Genomic DNA, 16,608 nt, shown 5'->3' with positions numbered 1-16,608 from the left:
CAAAAAAAAAAAAAAAAACAGCTAGCCAGGTGTCTCACAGCAACATGATGGCAGCAGCCTGAACTGAGCGGCGAGTTTCTGATGTGAAAAGAGCTCAGCCCATGCCCTTGCTTCCAGTCCTCTACAGACACAGAGGGAAGGAAAATCCTCATTCAGACTTAATACTTTTTTAAAAAGGAACTGAGAGGGCCACTCAGTGCTCGCCAGTAGCAGATCCGCACCACATTACATTGGGGTTGCATCATTTCTCTGCCAAACATGGCCGGTCTTCACTGACAACAAGAGCTGAAGCTCGCAAAAATAAAAAAAATAAAAAAAAAAATTTTGCTCTAAAACGAGGGGACATTTTTTTGCCGTACATGTTTTAAATGAGAGAGAGAGAGAGAGGGGTGGAGAGAGAGAGAGAGAGAGAGAGAGAGAGGTGGTGGAGAGAGAGAGAGAGAGCGAGAGAGAGAGAGAGAGAGGGGGGTGGAGAGAGAGAGAGAGAGAGAGGTGGAGAGAGAGAGAGAGAGAGAGAGAGAGGGGGGGTGGAGAGAGAGAGAGAGAGAGAGAAAGTGCAGCAGCATTCAGTGCTAAACCTTTTCATGGAAACTACTTAATAGCACCTAATTCAGAACCAGAATTAAAATTTTTAAAACGTTTTCTTCCAGGCAGAAGATCCCTATTAAAAAACTTTTAAACAGTTGATTTTGGTCCCATCGGCACTGTTAAGCTCGCGTCCTCTGTCACAGAGAGACGTGTATGAGGCAAGGACTGATTCCTTCGGTACTAAAGAGTCCCAAGCACTTAAAATATTTAAAAAGAGAAACAACAAAGAATGCATCCCAATCTTGCCACTGTCAACACTGGTATTAAGAGAAGAGCCTATTCCACGCTAACAGCACTAGCTCTCATTAGTCCTAGCCGAGTCTTTTCCTTTCAAACAGAACTGAGGTCCTGGGGGCGTGGCCACGGTGCAGCTTGGGGATGTCACCCCGAGGTATCGCTCGAGCCTGCTGCTCCGTAACGGTAAGGCGCTCAAATCTCACGGACGACTGATCAAGGTTGCTTTACCACCTCACCTCTCCCTTCCATTTTTTCTTCTTCTTTTTCATCTAAATGGGTCACTTATTTTTATGGGGAACGTGGCTGCGTAGTTCTTCCAAGGTTTTGCAGTAATTATCTCATTTGCGTGTTGCTGGGCACCGCAGGGGGCCGTGGTAAAATACACATTTCTCTCCAGACCCCTGGATGGTTGCTGCCCATGTATTATGCATCAGAGCGCGGGTGCGTCCTAAACAACCCCCCAGTGGATTGAAATAAAGTTGATGCTGCTCTTTGTTTGGCAGGGCTCAATTGGAGATTGTTGAGAAGGAGGGCCTTAATTATTTCAGAGAAGCTTTCCCCTGTTGGTTTGCGAACAACGCCTTGGGTGTTTTTTCTTTAGCGGGGACGCTTGATCCAAATGGGTAGATTCAAAGGGCAATACTAGTGAGAATAGCTCTCTTCCTTTCTAATTATGACAAGTTGCAGCAGGGAGGTTAAGACAATAGGTCTGTCCATGAGGAGTAAAACAACCTTTACTCATTAATGCTTAGGCAGGTTTCTTTCCCATAAAGTCGTCCCAGTGTTACCTCATTACCTTTTTAGTTTCAATTATTAAGGGTTGAGAAGAGGTTATTGAATCATATTCAACTCAGTTTAACAATTAGCCTCACCAGTAGCTAAACATGCCAAAGAATCTATACATCCTGACATTTAAAGATCATTAAGAGTTTAATATAAGCAGTTACATGACCTGAGAAAGTTACCCCCAGGGAAAGCTTGTTGACAACAGTATTTAATACTCTTAACACCTACAGCTCCGATTTCAGAATTCCCTTTAATTCAGCCTGCTCAACAAGAGATCAGTGAAAACGTAACACGTTTGTTGGTCAAAGACAAACAGTCAAGGCTCATTCAGTTTGCTCCTTCAGGCAACACAACCAAGTAGGTCAGTTGGTGTTAAGCAGAAGAAAGAAAGTTCTTTCACTTCATGAAACAGCCGGCATTTTATGTGGTTTTCTGGTAAAATTACGCCGCACACGGAGGGCTCTAATCGGCCCGGGCTCAGATATTTAAGATGTCAAGGACTGCTTGTGCAATAACCCACGAAAGAGAGAGTAAAAGCCACAGGACTTGCATGCGCCTGCTCTATAACTTTGCTCCATAAAAGTCAGCCCCCACAATCCGAGGTGCAGCCAGCCAAGGTAGCAGAGAAGCTACTATTTTTAGAACCTGCCTTCCTGTCTTTACCTTAACACTGACACATGTACTTCACTACTGTAGTATACCAAATGCAAATAGGTAGGTGAAATAAATATGTCGTTCAGCGTATGACCTTAGAACATATAAGAAGTCTAATTTAAAAAAGAGCATTTCTATAATCTTTTTCTACATGCCATGATGAAAACACAAAAGGAGTTCAACCAGAATGAAGAGCTGCATTTCATGAATTTAACCAAACAACAACAAACAAACAAACAAAAAACAACCCAAACACACACACACACACACAAACACAAACACACACACATACACACACACACACACACACACACACACACACTGGCTGAAGTAATGAAAGTTCTAATGCATGAGACTATGTTTGATTCAATTTCATACGCATGTCTCTGAGGACAGGGAGAAGAGGAAACGCAGTCATGTGACTCCTTTGTGCTGGTGTGAATAATTGTACCAGTCAGACAGGTATAGTTGATTCATTTAGTTGTGATTGACTCCAAGGCCTTAGTTTGTTTATGTTCTTTCTCTAAATGTTAAAGGGCTGCCAGCACAACCTTGTAAAAAAGGAACAAAACAGTGCTTCACTATTGTAATAACAGAACTGGTCACTTGGATCAAAACCTCTGCTTTGATTAGAATGGTATATGTGAGGCTTTTCCGCCTCTCGGTTACGATAATAATAATAATAATAATTTTAAAAAAGGAATTGCAGCTGAAAGAAATGACTGATAAAGTCTTGATTTCTAATCAGAATTTCAAAATCTGCAAAGCTTTAATACCAGTCATTCTAAAACAGATGAAACAAGACTTTCACAGGGCAATGAAACCATTTTCAGTTTCTGATTTTTAGGTCAAATAAATTCTTAAAGGGTGGAGAGGAAAATAAGGCAACATAAAGTGAGGTCATTTTAGAAAAGAGGAATTTCTCTTATGACTGTTTTGATAAGAGTTCATAAGATCTGAAGTGTCGAATAGGATCTGATGTCATAAGAATTCAAACAATCTTCCCTTAACTGTTCTGCAACCACAAAATAAATCAATTTAATTAAAAAATAATAGTGATAATAAAAACCAATGTTTTATGCACAAGCGAAAACTGTTGAAAGGGACTGCTAGAATTGCTGTAAATTTATAAAGGTGTTGTACACACTTCCGTTTATACTGCACTGTTTACAATAAACATGTTATTTGCCAAGAACAGCTCCCATTACATTGTATCAAAATGTGGCAGTAAAATATATTCCATTTGTGCTTCAAAATGTCCTTTATTCTGCCCCATAAAGCCTGAGAGGAAATATTCCACACGTTTACTTGAGTGGTTTAAATGACTCAGTGCCAGGCCCTCACACTTTGTGGTAAATCCATGACTGTGACTTAAACTCACAAATAAAACTTTCCCTTAAAACAGAAAAGCATTAAAAAAAAAAAAAGCATTGTATATTCATGCCAAAGACAGCTCATATTATACAGCGATATTTTTCTCATAATAAGCGTGCGAAAGCCGCCAGTAATGTTGGCATGGTTTTGGTGACACAAAGACAAAGAGCGTGATGCCCGTGGGCCCGGCAGGGAAAAGCCCCAGTCAGCAGTGGTGAGGAGGGAGCTACCGCTGGGATTTCCAGCCTCAGCTCTTGTCATGCAAGGCCTGGCGAGGAGCACAGCTGGTAGGGGTTTCACTGGAAAAGAGCACCCAGTTCCCCATCTCCACCTCAGGCCTCTACCCCCTGCAACACGCCAGGCCACGCAGTCACCAGTGAGGTTCCCTCAGGGTTGCACAAGACTCGATTAGCAATCTTCTTTCAGCATACCAGACACTTGCTGGCCCTTTGTTTGCAAACATGGAGTCGTGTTTTACACACATTGCAGGAGGAATGCACCAGCTGTTACCAACCCACACTGGTAGCTCGGCTCAACAGTAAGCAATAAGCTCTGTTAAAACGGCAAATGATTTTCGTTACATTTTGAGGGAGGCAACAAAAACATTCCAGAAGTGTGAAAGAGCTGACACAAAAAGGCTAGACAGACGGGAAAACGTTTAGAGTTGCGGTCTTGTCCGCGAAGCATGAATCCAACAACCCTTGGCTCCTGCATCCAAGCACTTCACCTTGTTCACACTGCACACTGAACAAACGGGAAGGACCTATCTGTGACCTCAGCAGCAGCGGGGTCACTGTAGCCTGACAGTAACTTAATGCATATTGAAAAGCTGCTGCATTTGAAAAAGCCTTTTTAGAAATTGATTCACTTACTGGGTCACCAGACACACACTACCCCTGGGTTTAGTTAATTTGTGCGTTAATTAACACTTAACATTTAAAGTGTTAATACTTTAATACGGTGTTATGTTTGAATAAAAAAATATATTTATTTAATGCAACAAAACAATTTATGCTTTTTCGTACTAAACACAAAGTAAGTAAGTAGTCACTTAATACAGACCTGTTTAAAATACCTGTTGCTTATAATTCGAATTATGGGAGAACACTGTCACAAGCTGTAAGTACTCCCCATACACCAGAGGAGTGAACCAGGGAGAGCTCACAGCCAAAAACTCACTGAGCTGAAACTGAACAGGAACAACAGTATTCGGGAATTTGGCATCAGTTACCATGGCATCAGTGGATGCAGATGTTCAACAGGTGATTCCTTCTAGGGCCTTGCCTTGAACTGACTTTATGCTCATTTATGGGCATGATATTATGTGAAGGCAGCGGAAACCCGGGATAGATTAATAATTAAAAAGTAATTGAAATCGTTTGACAGAGATCCTTAGATCAGTTCAATGTTTCAGTATTCGATGCCCTAATTTCTCATCTTTACTCGGAAAAAATCTTTTATGAAAAATGGTTATACGTCCATATATGTGTGTGTTGTTGGTGAATGCGTGCATGCATGCCTTCTCATTTGGTAAATGAAAGTACCAAGTATCGTTTGTTGGTTGTTGGCTTTTGTGTACAGAGCCGCATATTAGCATACATTAACTGAGGTAAGTAATTTAAAAAAAAAGAAAAAAAAAAGATAAATACAGTTGAATAAATTTGTACATACAGTGGAATCAAAAGGTTCGTTAATAGTAAATATCAGAACTGACCCCCCCCCCCCCCCCCCTCCCTCTCCCTCTTTCTTGAATGCGCAACTCTACAAACGTACCTGACTTCCCTCAGGCAGGCCCACAATCAGTGAGAGCACACCAAACCAAGAGTTCAAATATGGTTAGGTACAAATATTTTATTGTCACTACATATTCATTTCAGTATAAAACTGTAGTTATAAAAATTACGAGTTTACATAAATGCAGAAATTTAATAATGCAACAGTGGTGAGCTTATTTCTTGACAGACTTATGCCAGAAATTTTAAGAAGTCACACATAGCGTGACCTATCCGAAACTACGTCTCAAATGCAAACAAAAATACGGCACCAACATGCAGTACAGACTGTTCACGTTACAATACAAGACCTTAAGCTCCTCTCGGATCCTCACACACAAAACCGAGACTGGAAAAACACACACAAACAAAAACCCCACAATCGTTAGACTACCAGAGTATGCAGCCCAAAGGCACATTTCTTTCTCGTATTACAATTGTTTATAGGCCTGCATTGAATGGTAATGCGTAAATAAATCGAGCCACCTTATCTGTCGAACTTACTTATCGAACAGATCATTTTAAAGCCACCGATGCTTAAGACATGCAGATAAAATAGACATGTCTGCTAGCCTGCGGTGCTGTGCGCAGGAGCTTGGTTTGCAAACTAAACACGCGCTTCTGTACGATAAAAGCCAATCTCGACCGAAGTCGGATTCGGTTCAAATGTATGTGAGTCGTGGAACAGACGCGACAGCCCTGTCTTAAAAATACCAGCGAGGCTCGAGTCGATGACCAACCGTATCAGTCCCCGGGGACCCCGCTGCCGTGCCCGAGCTGTTGATGTCTACAGAAACACGGATACTGAATTAAGTAACTATAGTTGCCTTGCACGAATATGAAGAGAACTGGCATGCGTGCGTAGTGTCCTCGCGCTCGAGGCAACGTAATGATGCGGAAGATGCACAACTTTTCTTTCTTTTTTAAACATTCTTTACAGGCCCTCGAGACCTGTGACATTTTGAGCGTGCCTAACAGAAAAAGAAGACTAATGACTGATGGAGTTAGCTTTCAAGGAGCACGAATGCAATAATAATAATAATAATAATAATAATAATAATAATAATAATAATAATAATAATAATAATAATAATAACTATTATTAATGCATTGGTCTCATTTAAGTGCAAACACTTCAAAAACAAACTGTGAACGTAAGTGACCAAAAAGACGCGTTTGGAGTTCCAAAGAATGGGAGCTGATCTTGTGCACTGCCGTAATGAACTTGAAATAAAGAGAAAAACATATATTGGTAAAAGAGTGTTCCTTATAAAAGGGCAACGTCCACATGAGTTCAACTGTAGGGTGATTAGATCTAAGGTGCCTGTTTCTGCCGGTCACTACAGCTGGGTGAAAGCTACAGCTACTTAAATAGTCGTCATCTTTCACAATAATTGGATTACACCGACAGTTTTTAACCACAAAAAAAGACCGTGTGCACGGTCGGTTTTGACTCCCTGGCACGTTGTGGGCCTAGAAAGCACCTTTCCACATGATGCCGAATAAATGCCGTGTAGAGGCGGCTTTTAACAAAATCGAGGCGCATGTTAAGACTACAAGCTGGACCCTAATTACATCAGCATGCCTCGAAAGTTGCATCGCTTGCAAGTTCAGGTGGCTTTGGTCAAGTGTAAAAAAAAGACGACAGGCATATTTAGGCAGATATTACGCAGCGCAACTGTGATTCCGCACCAGTGCCAACATAGTAGTAGAAAAGGAAAAGGGTAAAACATGCAAACAAAATAATTTTTAAAATGTTATAACAATGTCATTACGGACGCATGGATGCAGCTGACGTGTATAGAAACGCACGACACTCTTTGTTCGCACCACAGCTAACCTGCTATCGCTGGATGTACGTTATTAAGCAGGTTCCTAAACCTCCAGAGGCACGAAGCAGCCGAGAAATCAACGCGTCCAGATGCGAAATAAAAAGAGTTTTCATGCCTCAGCGTGCATAAATAATCCCGTCCGAACAAACCCCGCTCGGCAGTCCGCAGAAAGGATGGAAGGGGGAAAAATAAAACGAAAACTGGAATGTCAAAAGGTTTCGCTGGAACGTAAAACAACAACAACAACAACAATAATAATAATAATAATAACAATAATGATGATGATGACGATGATGATGATGATGACGATGATGATAATAATAATAAATGAAAAGGCAGATAGGCTCAGCAGCTCGTCCGTGTGAGTGAGCGCTCCAGGGATGTTGTGTGCAGGTGACGGTCGTGGCTTTAATCGGGGAACAGCAGCGACCGGACGCTTCGCTCGTGCCACGGCATCGCAAATTAGTTCTGAGTATTCCGAGGCTCGAGACGCTGGTGACGCCGCCAGGGCTCCAGGCCCACGTGACGGCCTCTGCCTGGGAGAGTCCAAACCGGAGGGACGCGTGGCTGTTTCTAACGTCTCACACGCCTCGAATGGACCCGAATATCGTGTTTTCCCGACACATCTAAAAGTTGAATTCGACAATATGGATGTTAAATATTGATACTGACTCGTACGCGCAAGAAACGTCGGGTGAGATTTAAAAAATAACAATGTAAATTAAAGCCGTGCACACCCCCGCCCCCTTGGAGTGGTATGGTCACAAGCTCAAATTCCGAGAATTGAGCTCTCCGGATTCTTAGAACAGGGCTTCTTAGAAGTGGTGATGCAAGAAGTTTCTAGGAAAGCACATCCAGGTGATTTTTTTAAAAATTCTTCTTTTCCTCACTTAATCTTGGCGCGTTGCTTCTGTGATCCACGCACGAAAAAAAAAAAAATATATATATATGTTTGGTGGAGTGTCGTGTGTAAATGCGTATTTGTTGTGCTTTGTGGAGTGTTTGTACACTGTTTGAGCCGTGGTGCGTTTGAGCTGTGGAGCTTTGGGCTGGTGGGATTACACTTGACATGTCCGGACCCCGGCGTGGGTTGCGCGGCGCTGCGGGTACTCGGCTCAGGCCGAGACGGGCTCGTAGACCGCCGTGTGTGTGTGTGTGTGCGCGCAGCTAAGGAGAAACGTTGACGTGTTGGGTGTTTTACGAAGGCGGTCCGAGCGAGAAGGACTATCCAAGTAGCCTGAACTGAACAGCAGTCGTGCATGCGAAGGGCTTGCGGTCCTCTAAGCTGCAGCGCTTGGTACCTGCGGTGGGGTGTCCGCGCACAGTTTCTATTCTTAACCCCAGATAGATTGATGTCTTGTCCAAGTACGAGCGATTAGACTAATAAGCAAAGCACCTTATTTAGGACTTAGACGGTGTGGGGTTGTCTTATTTTTGGCTAGTTGGTGTGTTTTTCTTGACAGTTTCGACGTTTCGTTTTATGGCACGTCTGTTCTCTCTGAGACGGGTCGGGGCTGTGCGTGGCTCTGCTTGGTTACCGATACTTCGGAACAGCCCTCAGCGCTCCCGACCTGCTTAAAGGACGCTTCACCCAACCTGTTGCTTGGACGAGGCGTGAAATTTGCGACTGTGCGGGAAATGTGTAGAAACGCGCAAATGAATAACAAAAGTTTGCGTGGACCCGTGCCTCTCGTGCGCTAGCTCAGGGCGCCGCGCGACTGTTGACGTGCAGTTCTGCGTGGGCTGTTTCTCGCTGTATTTGGACAAGCATCGGGTAATGGACGGCTTGACACTCCAGTGATCTTATAAAGGCTTGCGTAAAGTTTCTGCCGTGCGATAGTCCCCATCGCTGACAATGTTCACAATCCTGTGCAAATCAAATACCATCCTACTTTTTAAAATCGGATGATCGCTGCTTCCCTACACTTTGGCACTGGGCAGGAGTGTCCTACATCTGTATAGGATGTTGGCGTGCTCTTGCACATGCTATCCCCGCAAGTTGTGTTGGGTTACAGTCCATCAAACTGGATCATTGCTGGACACGGGATATATTTCTTTTGAAATTCTAATGCCAGAAGTGACTTGACGTCACATGGTCTTGCATGATAAACACGCTTAAAGAATGAGTAGAAAGTCTGTTTTGCCATGTCCAGAGTTCAGTAGCCCATTTGTGATTTGGAATAACTATTTTCAGAAAGTGTTCGTACGTTTGATCGAAGCGGGCAATAAAGAAATGTGACCAATGTTTTTCTCAACTGATTACTTGGTGTCATGGCAAGGAGTTGTTAGTTTAGAACATTAGTCTCTTGGTGACATCTCGTGGTCGTAAAAAACCCAGAAGCCACGGGTTTGAGATGACTGAAGGTGGTCATGCTTCTGAGGGGGATGCTGCTTAGACTGACCCCCGGTACTGGGACATCTGAATGATCGCGTGCACGATGTTTGTTGAAATGTTATTTTAAAAAAGGTATTTCAAAATCGCCCAAAATGCAGCTTAAGGAACACTGATTTAAAAAAAAGTTCTCGCGTTTAAAATGTGGAATTACGATCCACCTTCTCCCTACACGTGTTGGTGTGACAGGGCACCGTTACGTGGTTCCAGCGGTATGGAATTTCGCTCCGGCTGATCCAAAGCGTCCTGCCTGCAAGAAGGGTTCCGTGCGCAAGTTCAGTCGTAAAATATTGGCTGTATGGCAAAGCTTTTGATGGCAGTCGCAACAGCGGGGAGCCGACTTCCTGAATCTGGTGGAAGGTTCCCCTGCCAAAGCTGTCCCAGTAAAAGCCGTAGTAAGGAGCACCACGACTGCATCTTAATGGGATGAAGTTAAGAGACGCGTAATAACCAGGACTGTCAGAACCGTCATTTGGTTCAGTAACTGCATCTCGTATCACATTAGGTGCGAAAACGGGTAATTCCGAAGTTAAATGTTTACGGGATGCAGCCTGTTTATACTGTGCACTGTCACTTTTGAAAGACCTATAAAACACTTTGACGCTTTGATTACTCTTGGAAAACGTCGGTCTTTTTATATTTGTTAGATTAGCTATCATTTGGCGCCGCCTCATGGCAGTAGATGACGCTGTGACTTACTCGAGCCATTTCTTTAGTACTTTAGTGTTAGTTGATTGATAATAACTTGTTTATTAACCTGCCTTTGTTTGTTTTACTATGGCAAAGTCCAAGCTAACAAACAAATGCCCAATTTTTCACTTCATTGCATTAAATGCAGGGCATTAATTCTTACTTAATTCTGTAAGATTTGTTCCCAGCTATATTCTCAAACCGGATGGTGTCTCTTTACAGATCTTGACAAAATGTCTTGTGCAGCAGACAGCTGCATCCAGTTCACACGCCATGCCAGCGACGTCCTGCTCAATCTGAACCGGATGCGTAGCCGGGACATCCTCACAGACGTCACCATCCTGGTCAACAGGCAACAGTTCCGAGCTCACAAAACTGTGCTCATGGCATGCAGGTGTGCGGGAATACTACTCTCCAGTCTTTTTAATAAATGTACTCCATGTGTTCTATGGAGATGTGGCGATCAGTTAGGAAGTGTCCTAAGTGCAGTCTGTGTCCTCTACAGTGGTCTCTTCTACACGATATTTACGGACTCGCTAAAGTGCAGCCTGAATGCCATCAGCCTGGATCCGAAGGTGGACGCAGAAGGCTTCGCGATCCTCCTGGAGTTCATGTACACATCTCGCCTTGCCCTGAAAGAGAGTCTCATCATGGCCATCATGAACACGGCCATCTACCTGCAGATGGACCACGTCGTTGACACTTGCCACAGATTCATCAAATCCAGGTACAGTCACGCATGCTTCAAGAACTGTTTACTAGTGGCCTGAACAAAGGTGCATGAGTGTCGAGCCTAAACGCACGCAGATTTGTGCTGACTTCTTTGAAATGTTTGTCCTGCAGTGACTCCTCCATCAAGCTGTCCAGAGAGGACTTTCTCGTCAGCCCCTTGCTTTTACCTCAAGATGTTCATGGCTTCAGGCCCCATGAGATGTTGGACAACATCCCAGGGCGTTCAGCCCCTTTCCGAGATGGAAGGCCTTACGGTGCAAGCATTTTCAATGGAGTTAACCCTCCCAGCAGCTCCTACCATCTTTACGGCCAGTTCCCCATGCAGGGTTTCCCCTTTCCCCTCTGCAAGCTGACGGATGCCAAAAGTGCATTTCCCGACTTCTCGAAAGGAGGCATCATCCAACACAAACACTGCCCACCAGCTGACTGCTCCGTGCTGGTCGACTATGCCCGCAGCACGGCTGGCGGGCCGCCGAGCATGTGCCACGTGGGATCCCATGCCTCGCGGGAGTTGGTGAGGAACGAGGAGCTGAAGAGGGAGAGCTTGGTGCAGTCCATGGGAATGAGCTCCCGGAAGCACAGCCTGGCCATCTTGGCCCCAGAGCAGCAGAGGGAGTCTGGCAAGGAGCAGGGTCCCCTGCCCGACGAGGACCTAAGCCAGCAGCACTACTGCATGGGCATGGCATCCAATGGGCGCAAACCTCCGATGAGCAGCCCGCAGAGCCCACTGAAGTCCGACTGCCAACCCAACTCGCCCACCGAGTCAAGCAGCAGCAAGAACGCTGCCCTGTCGCACACTTCGCAGCCTCCTGCTCTACAAGGCACGCAGGACCCCAAGGCACGCAACTGGAAAAAGTACAAATTCATCGTGCTCAACCAGAGTAGCAAAGAGCCTGAGGGCAGTGCCCATGATGTGGAGATGCGCTCTCCGCAGAGGCTGGGGATGCCTGCCTTCCCGCCAGCATCGGAGTCAGATCACCTGGACTTGCAGGCCACCGGTACCAAGATCAGCGAGCATGTGGATGACTTCCCCATGCCCCAAGCTAGTCGTCTCAACAATATCATCAACAGGTGAGTGCTTTCATCCATTTAAAGATGGTGACTGTTTCCAAGCATGTAGGCTGGAGTCCCTTGCATTTAATAACTGACTGCCTACAAAGTGTGACTTCATTAAAGCTCCAGCAAATGCAAGGCTAATTGACGTGCACGGTCAACACGTACCAGTAGGCATTGCAGTGGCTTATATTGGCATCCACGATGAGCCGTTTTGTTTTTTGGTGTACCAAATCTTGCCATGGCCTCCCCTAAGCAGTGGTGTGTGAAACTGGTTTGCCAGTGTTTTGGAGCCCAGTTCTCCCAGTCTCCTCCCCTATGAATGCAGATTCAAATGTATCCATTCCAGTAATTCTTGACGGTGAGGATTTGCCTTCTCGGGCAGGACATGTGAAATTCAGCAAACATCCTAAAAATATACGGACGTGCCAAGGGAGGGGGGTGGCTCTGTTTCAGCGTGGGGTTTTGCTTATGAACCCTCATGCTTCTCCTTGGCAGAACTCTGGAGGGGTCTCAGAGGAATGGTGACAGCCACTCTACTCTTTACATGAGCCACTTAAAGTGCACCTCTTGCGGCGCACAGTCCCCTCAGCACACAGACGTCTGCCCCAACACTCCTGGCTCACGGCTGCCTGAGGAGATGTCGGAACTACACTCGGAGTACTCTGACTCTAGCTGTGGTGAGTCATTTGGCACGCGAGTTGGTCAAGATGAACACGACCATTTGTCACTTCATCCTGCAGTTATTTATGCATGCGTTTTCCTTGCAGAAAACGGCACGTACTTCTGCAACGACTGTGACTCCAAATTCGCAGAGGAGGAGGTCTTAAAGCGCCATATGCTCCAGGTACACAGTGACAAGCCATACAAATGTGACCGGTGCCAAGCAGCATTTCGCTATAAAGGGAACCTTGCCAGCCACAAGACTGTGCACACAGGTAAACAGCAGCCACCACAACAGCTCCTTCCGCAGCCTCGGGAGAGCCGAACCTCAGCTGGTCTTCTGTTTACCTGTGTTGCAGGAGAAAAGCCGTACCGGTGCAACATCTGCGGCGCCCAGTTCAACCGGCCGGCCAACCTCAAGACCCATACGCGCATCCACTCTGGAGAGAAGCCATACAAGTGCGAAACATGTGGCGCTCGCTTCGTCCAGGTATTTACTCGCGCCCTGCTGTCGGAGCAGGATGGCGCAAAGGGTTGGGCAGTGGAGTCGCGTTCCAGTGTTCAACCTTGGAACTGTTTAGCACTTGGGCTATTGTTAAATAGCTTTAGGATGCTCATGAAATGCCTGGTTTTAGTGTTGCAATGCAAAAAAGCACATTAGCATGGATGGCTAATGTTTCTAAATTTAAAACAAAGCATTTGATGAGCAAACTTGAACTACTAAAACTGTTAAACTAATACAAATGCTGCCTAAAGTTTTGGCTGTAATAATGGAGTATTCTTTTTAAAAGTACCACTCAGTATCTTGGCATCTTACTGCGGTGTTCCCAGGTTGCTCACCTGCGCGCTCATGTCCTGATCCACACGGGGGAAAAGCCGTACCCCTGTGAAATCTGTGGCACTCGCTTCCGGCACCTCCAGACACTCAAGAGCCACCTGCGCATACACACAGGAGAAAAGCCCTATCATGTGAGCTCAGAGGCAGGCCATTGCCTACAAAGCAATAAAAGTAACATTTCGATGCAATGTATACAACTCCATCACATTTTCAGGGTTATAAAGCAGATTAGCAATGAAGGCTTTTGTTTCATCTTGCAGTGTGAGAAATGCAACTTGCACTTTCGCCACAAGAGTCAGCTACGACTGCACCTCCGACAGAAGCACGGTGCGATCACCAACACCAAGATCCAGTATCGGATGGCGACGGCGGCGGCAGACCTGCCGACTGACCTGACCAAGGCATGCTGAGCAAACCCAGGCTGTTTGACCCGAGCCTGACTCGAACAATCGTCCAAAACTGTAGTGCCACACTGTGTCAATCAGATGGGTGGGGGGGGGGGGAATATCCAGGCATTAAATGCCTTTCTACGGGTTTCCTCTACATGTGAACATAGAACCATGTATGGTCTCTTGTCACTTTATTGTTTATATTTGCATATAAATATACAGTAATGTTCAAAGTGTTTTTAAGCTGTAAGTTCCAAAAAAAGCTTTATTTTGTTGAGGATGGAATGTAAAACATTTAAATCCAGTTTTTGAGAATACAGTATTTTATATCAACTTACTTTTCTGAAAGTATGGGGGAATTTTAATTGAAGGTATATTTTAAGGCAATGGTGTAAAGAATTGTCCATTTGGCTTGTGTACAGGTTACACCACAAGGGCCTCTTGCAAAAGGAAATCGTGGCTATTACTACATTTAATATATGAATTGGTTCTATTTGTATGAGAATGATGGCTGCTCTCTCCAGTAAAACATGCATGAGGTGGGTTGCTACTGGTGAACAATCACTAATTGATTGCATAAACATTGTGACAATGTCAGTCCCAAGATTGCACTCTGCTGGCAGAACCAATCTTTTAAATCTTAAAATATGCATTAAAAAAAAAAACTGGTACTGCTACAGTACGACCAAAAAGTTTGCTTCGGTTGTATTTGTATAGAAATGTATAGAATGTTTTTATTTCTATTGGCAAGTGAAGGTTTACAGTTTTGTTGTTGTACTAGAAGCTACAGTAAAGGGTGATGCCCTTTCCCTCTGTATATACACTGTGTATTCAAGGTGCCTTTCTCAATGGCGACTGAATTCCTTTCCCCTCAGCTCTAAGGTACAACAGAAGGTCTCAATCTCACCTTTTACTGTGTCTGTGTTTTCTACATGCTTTCCACTGACTTTCAAATGACTAAAATGCAACTTCATTTATTGCTTGAGCTGTACATTTTCAGGACTCATTTTAAAATTGGGCTTTTTTTATTTTAATGCATTAAGCTAAATGTATTATATATAGGTGTATGAATGTAAAATAAAAGTATTGAATTTATGTACAATTCTGGAGCAAAGCCTTAATGTTTCAGACAGGATTTCTCAAAAGACTTCTTAGATTACTTAGTAGTTTGACAGACTGGTGGTGGTGGGGGGTAACTTTATGCCTCTTGCAGTTTGCTTAAACTTGCACACAACAGCTTTAGGGGAAAAATCCTTCACTCTATTTTCAGTTACATTATTTAGGATATTGGCACAAATGTTTGAGTAAATCCCAGATGGCTCACACTTCTATAGCATGTGATGGCACTGTCTGCCAGTCCTGGGTTCTCAGACAGAAAAGGTGCAGCCCTGTGTAGTCTCAAGCACAGTTGATGCAACTCTTAAGTGAAATCAATTTGAACCACACATGTAGGACCAGGAAAAGCAGAGAAGCATGGTGCTGGAGAGCTGAGGTTATGGAACTAGGGCTGAATGTTGGAGACCAAGGGCTATAGGAGTGCCATGTGTGTACACTAGTGTTGTTAGAGAGTCACAGCATGAGGAAGAACACCAGCACATTATATGGTAGTGAAAAAAACAATAGAAGCTCCACACCTCCACTATTTCATTTCCCTTTTACACAGCCACAAAAGTTTTCTGCAGCAGAAATAAAGCTTTCAGTCACAAAAGTGTGCAGCAGTGCGTCTACTACCATGGCAACATCGGTGTAAATGACCCCTTTCATGGTCAGGGACATGCATCCTGTGATTGGGCAATGTTGAAGAAAAGACTCCTCGATACACTGTGGCCCAGAGACCCAAGGCAGTGTCTCTGGACAGTACATAAGTTTACAAAAAAGCTAGCCCCACTATGACAAAACTACCTACTTCAGCTGTAAAGGGCACTGCATTACAGTACAGATCATATAATCAGTTCAGAAATGGCAATGACCCAATAACTGAAGTGGAAAGTCAAATAAAACCCATCCAAAGAAAAAGTCAAGAGGGACAAACTACATGACTGATCCACATCCATGGTCATCACAGAGGGATGTTTGGGTTTTTAGCTTTGGTTAGAATATCTGCAGTAGGCAGCCCCATCACAAACAGAAGCCTGACAATGTCAATAATGCATGGTTCTGGTTAGGTCCAATGTCAATAATGCATGGTTCTGGTTAGGTCTTGGTCGAGGGGAAGAGAAATCTTGGCAGCTGTTGCTTCACTCTGGCAGCACATTTAAAACATGCTGTTAAACGTTTTGCATACAGTTGGATGTAGACAAATGACAATAATTTGCAGCCATTACACCTGCAATTGGGCATCCATCCCATCCATCCCCACACATCTCAAGCCATTAAATGCAAAGTGTTTTTAGGATTAGGCAGAAAATGATCGACTGAATTTCTGATGGAAAATAAAAATCCACAAATCAAATGACAGTGAAATAAAATCTCACCATTGAAATGCTTGAAATAGGAATAAGAAAATACAGCACTTTCAAAGTGACCCTAATAGCATAAACCCAACCATTCTGATTCTCCATTGCTGCATTGTTTCGGTGAAAGCCATTTTCATTAAAATTTATATTAC

The 16,608-nt window shown here is 44.2% G+C and overlaps 1 protein-coding gene across 3 annotated transcripts; it reads left to right on the top strand.

The window, feature by feature from the left end:
• Positions 1-8,013: 8,013 nt before the first annotated feature.
• Positions 8,014-14,092, top strand: bcl6aa (BCL6A transcription repressor a). Of its 3 annotated transcripts, XM_035524538.1 has the most exons (10): positions 8,192-9,710; positions 9,825-10,140; positions 10,548-10,719; positions 10,831-11,052; positions 11,169-12,128; positions 12,609-12,790; positions 12,881-13,048; positions 13,133-13,263; positions 13,605-13,742; positions 13,872-14,092. In XM_035524538.1, exons 3-10 carry the CDS (start codon positions 10,559-10,561, stop codon positions 14,019-14,021), a joined length of 2,112 nt encoding a protein of 703 aa, XP_035380431.1. In that variant the 5' UTR covers positions 8,192-9,710; positions 9,825-10,140; positions 10,548-10,558; the 3' UTR covers positions 14,022-14,092. The 3 variants fall into 3 exon arrangements, with proteins under 3 accessions (XP_026863510.2, XP_035380431.1, XP_035380429.1); XM_027007709.2 differs by lacking the exons at positions 8,192-9,710; positions 9,825-10,140 and adding an exon at positions 8,014-8,101; XM_035524536.1 differs by having other exon boundaries at positions 8,192-10,140.
• The last annotated feature ends 2,516 nt before the right edge of the window (positions 14,093-16,608 follow it).

The sequence above is a fragment of the Electrophorus electricus genome, chromosome 3 (genome assembly GCF_013358815.1).
Source record: "Electrophorus electricus isolate fEleEle1 chromosome 3, fEleEle1.pri, whole genome shotgun sequence".
NCBI classification, from domain to species: domain Eukaryota; kingdom Metazoa; phylum Chordata; class Actinopteri; order Gymnotiformes; family Gymnotidae; genus Electrophorus; species Electrophorus electricus.
The sequence above is the reverse complement of the archived record's forward strand: the minus strand, read 5'-3'. Positions and strand labels throughout refer to the sequence as shown.

Bases quoted from the DNA above. Each gene is read 5' to 3' on its own strand.
- bcl6aa (XM_027007709.2), top strand. From the start codon at position 8,071: ATGCAAGAAGTTTCTAGGAAAGCACATCCAG. The intron at 12,791-12,880 runs GTGAGTCATTTG...TTTTCCTTGCAG, and splicing joins GTACTCTGACTCTAGCTGTG to AAAACGGCACGTACTTCTGC. The intron at 13,743-13,871 runs GTGAGCTCAGAG...TTCATCTTGCAG, and splicing joins CAGGAGAAAAGCCCTATCAT to TGTGAGAAATGCAACTTGCA.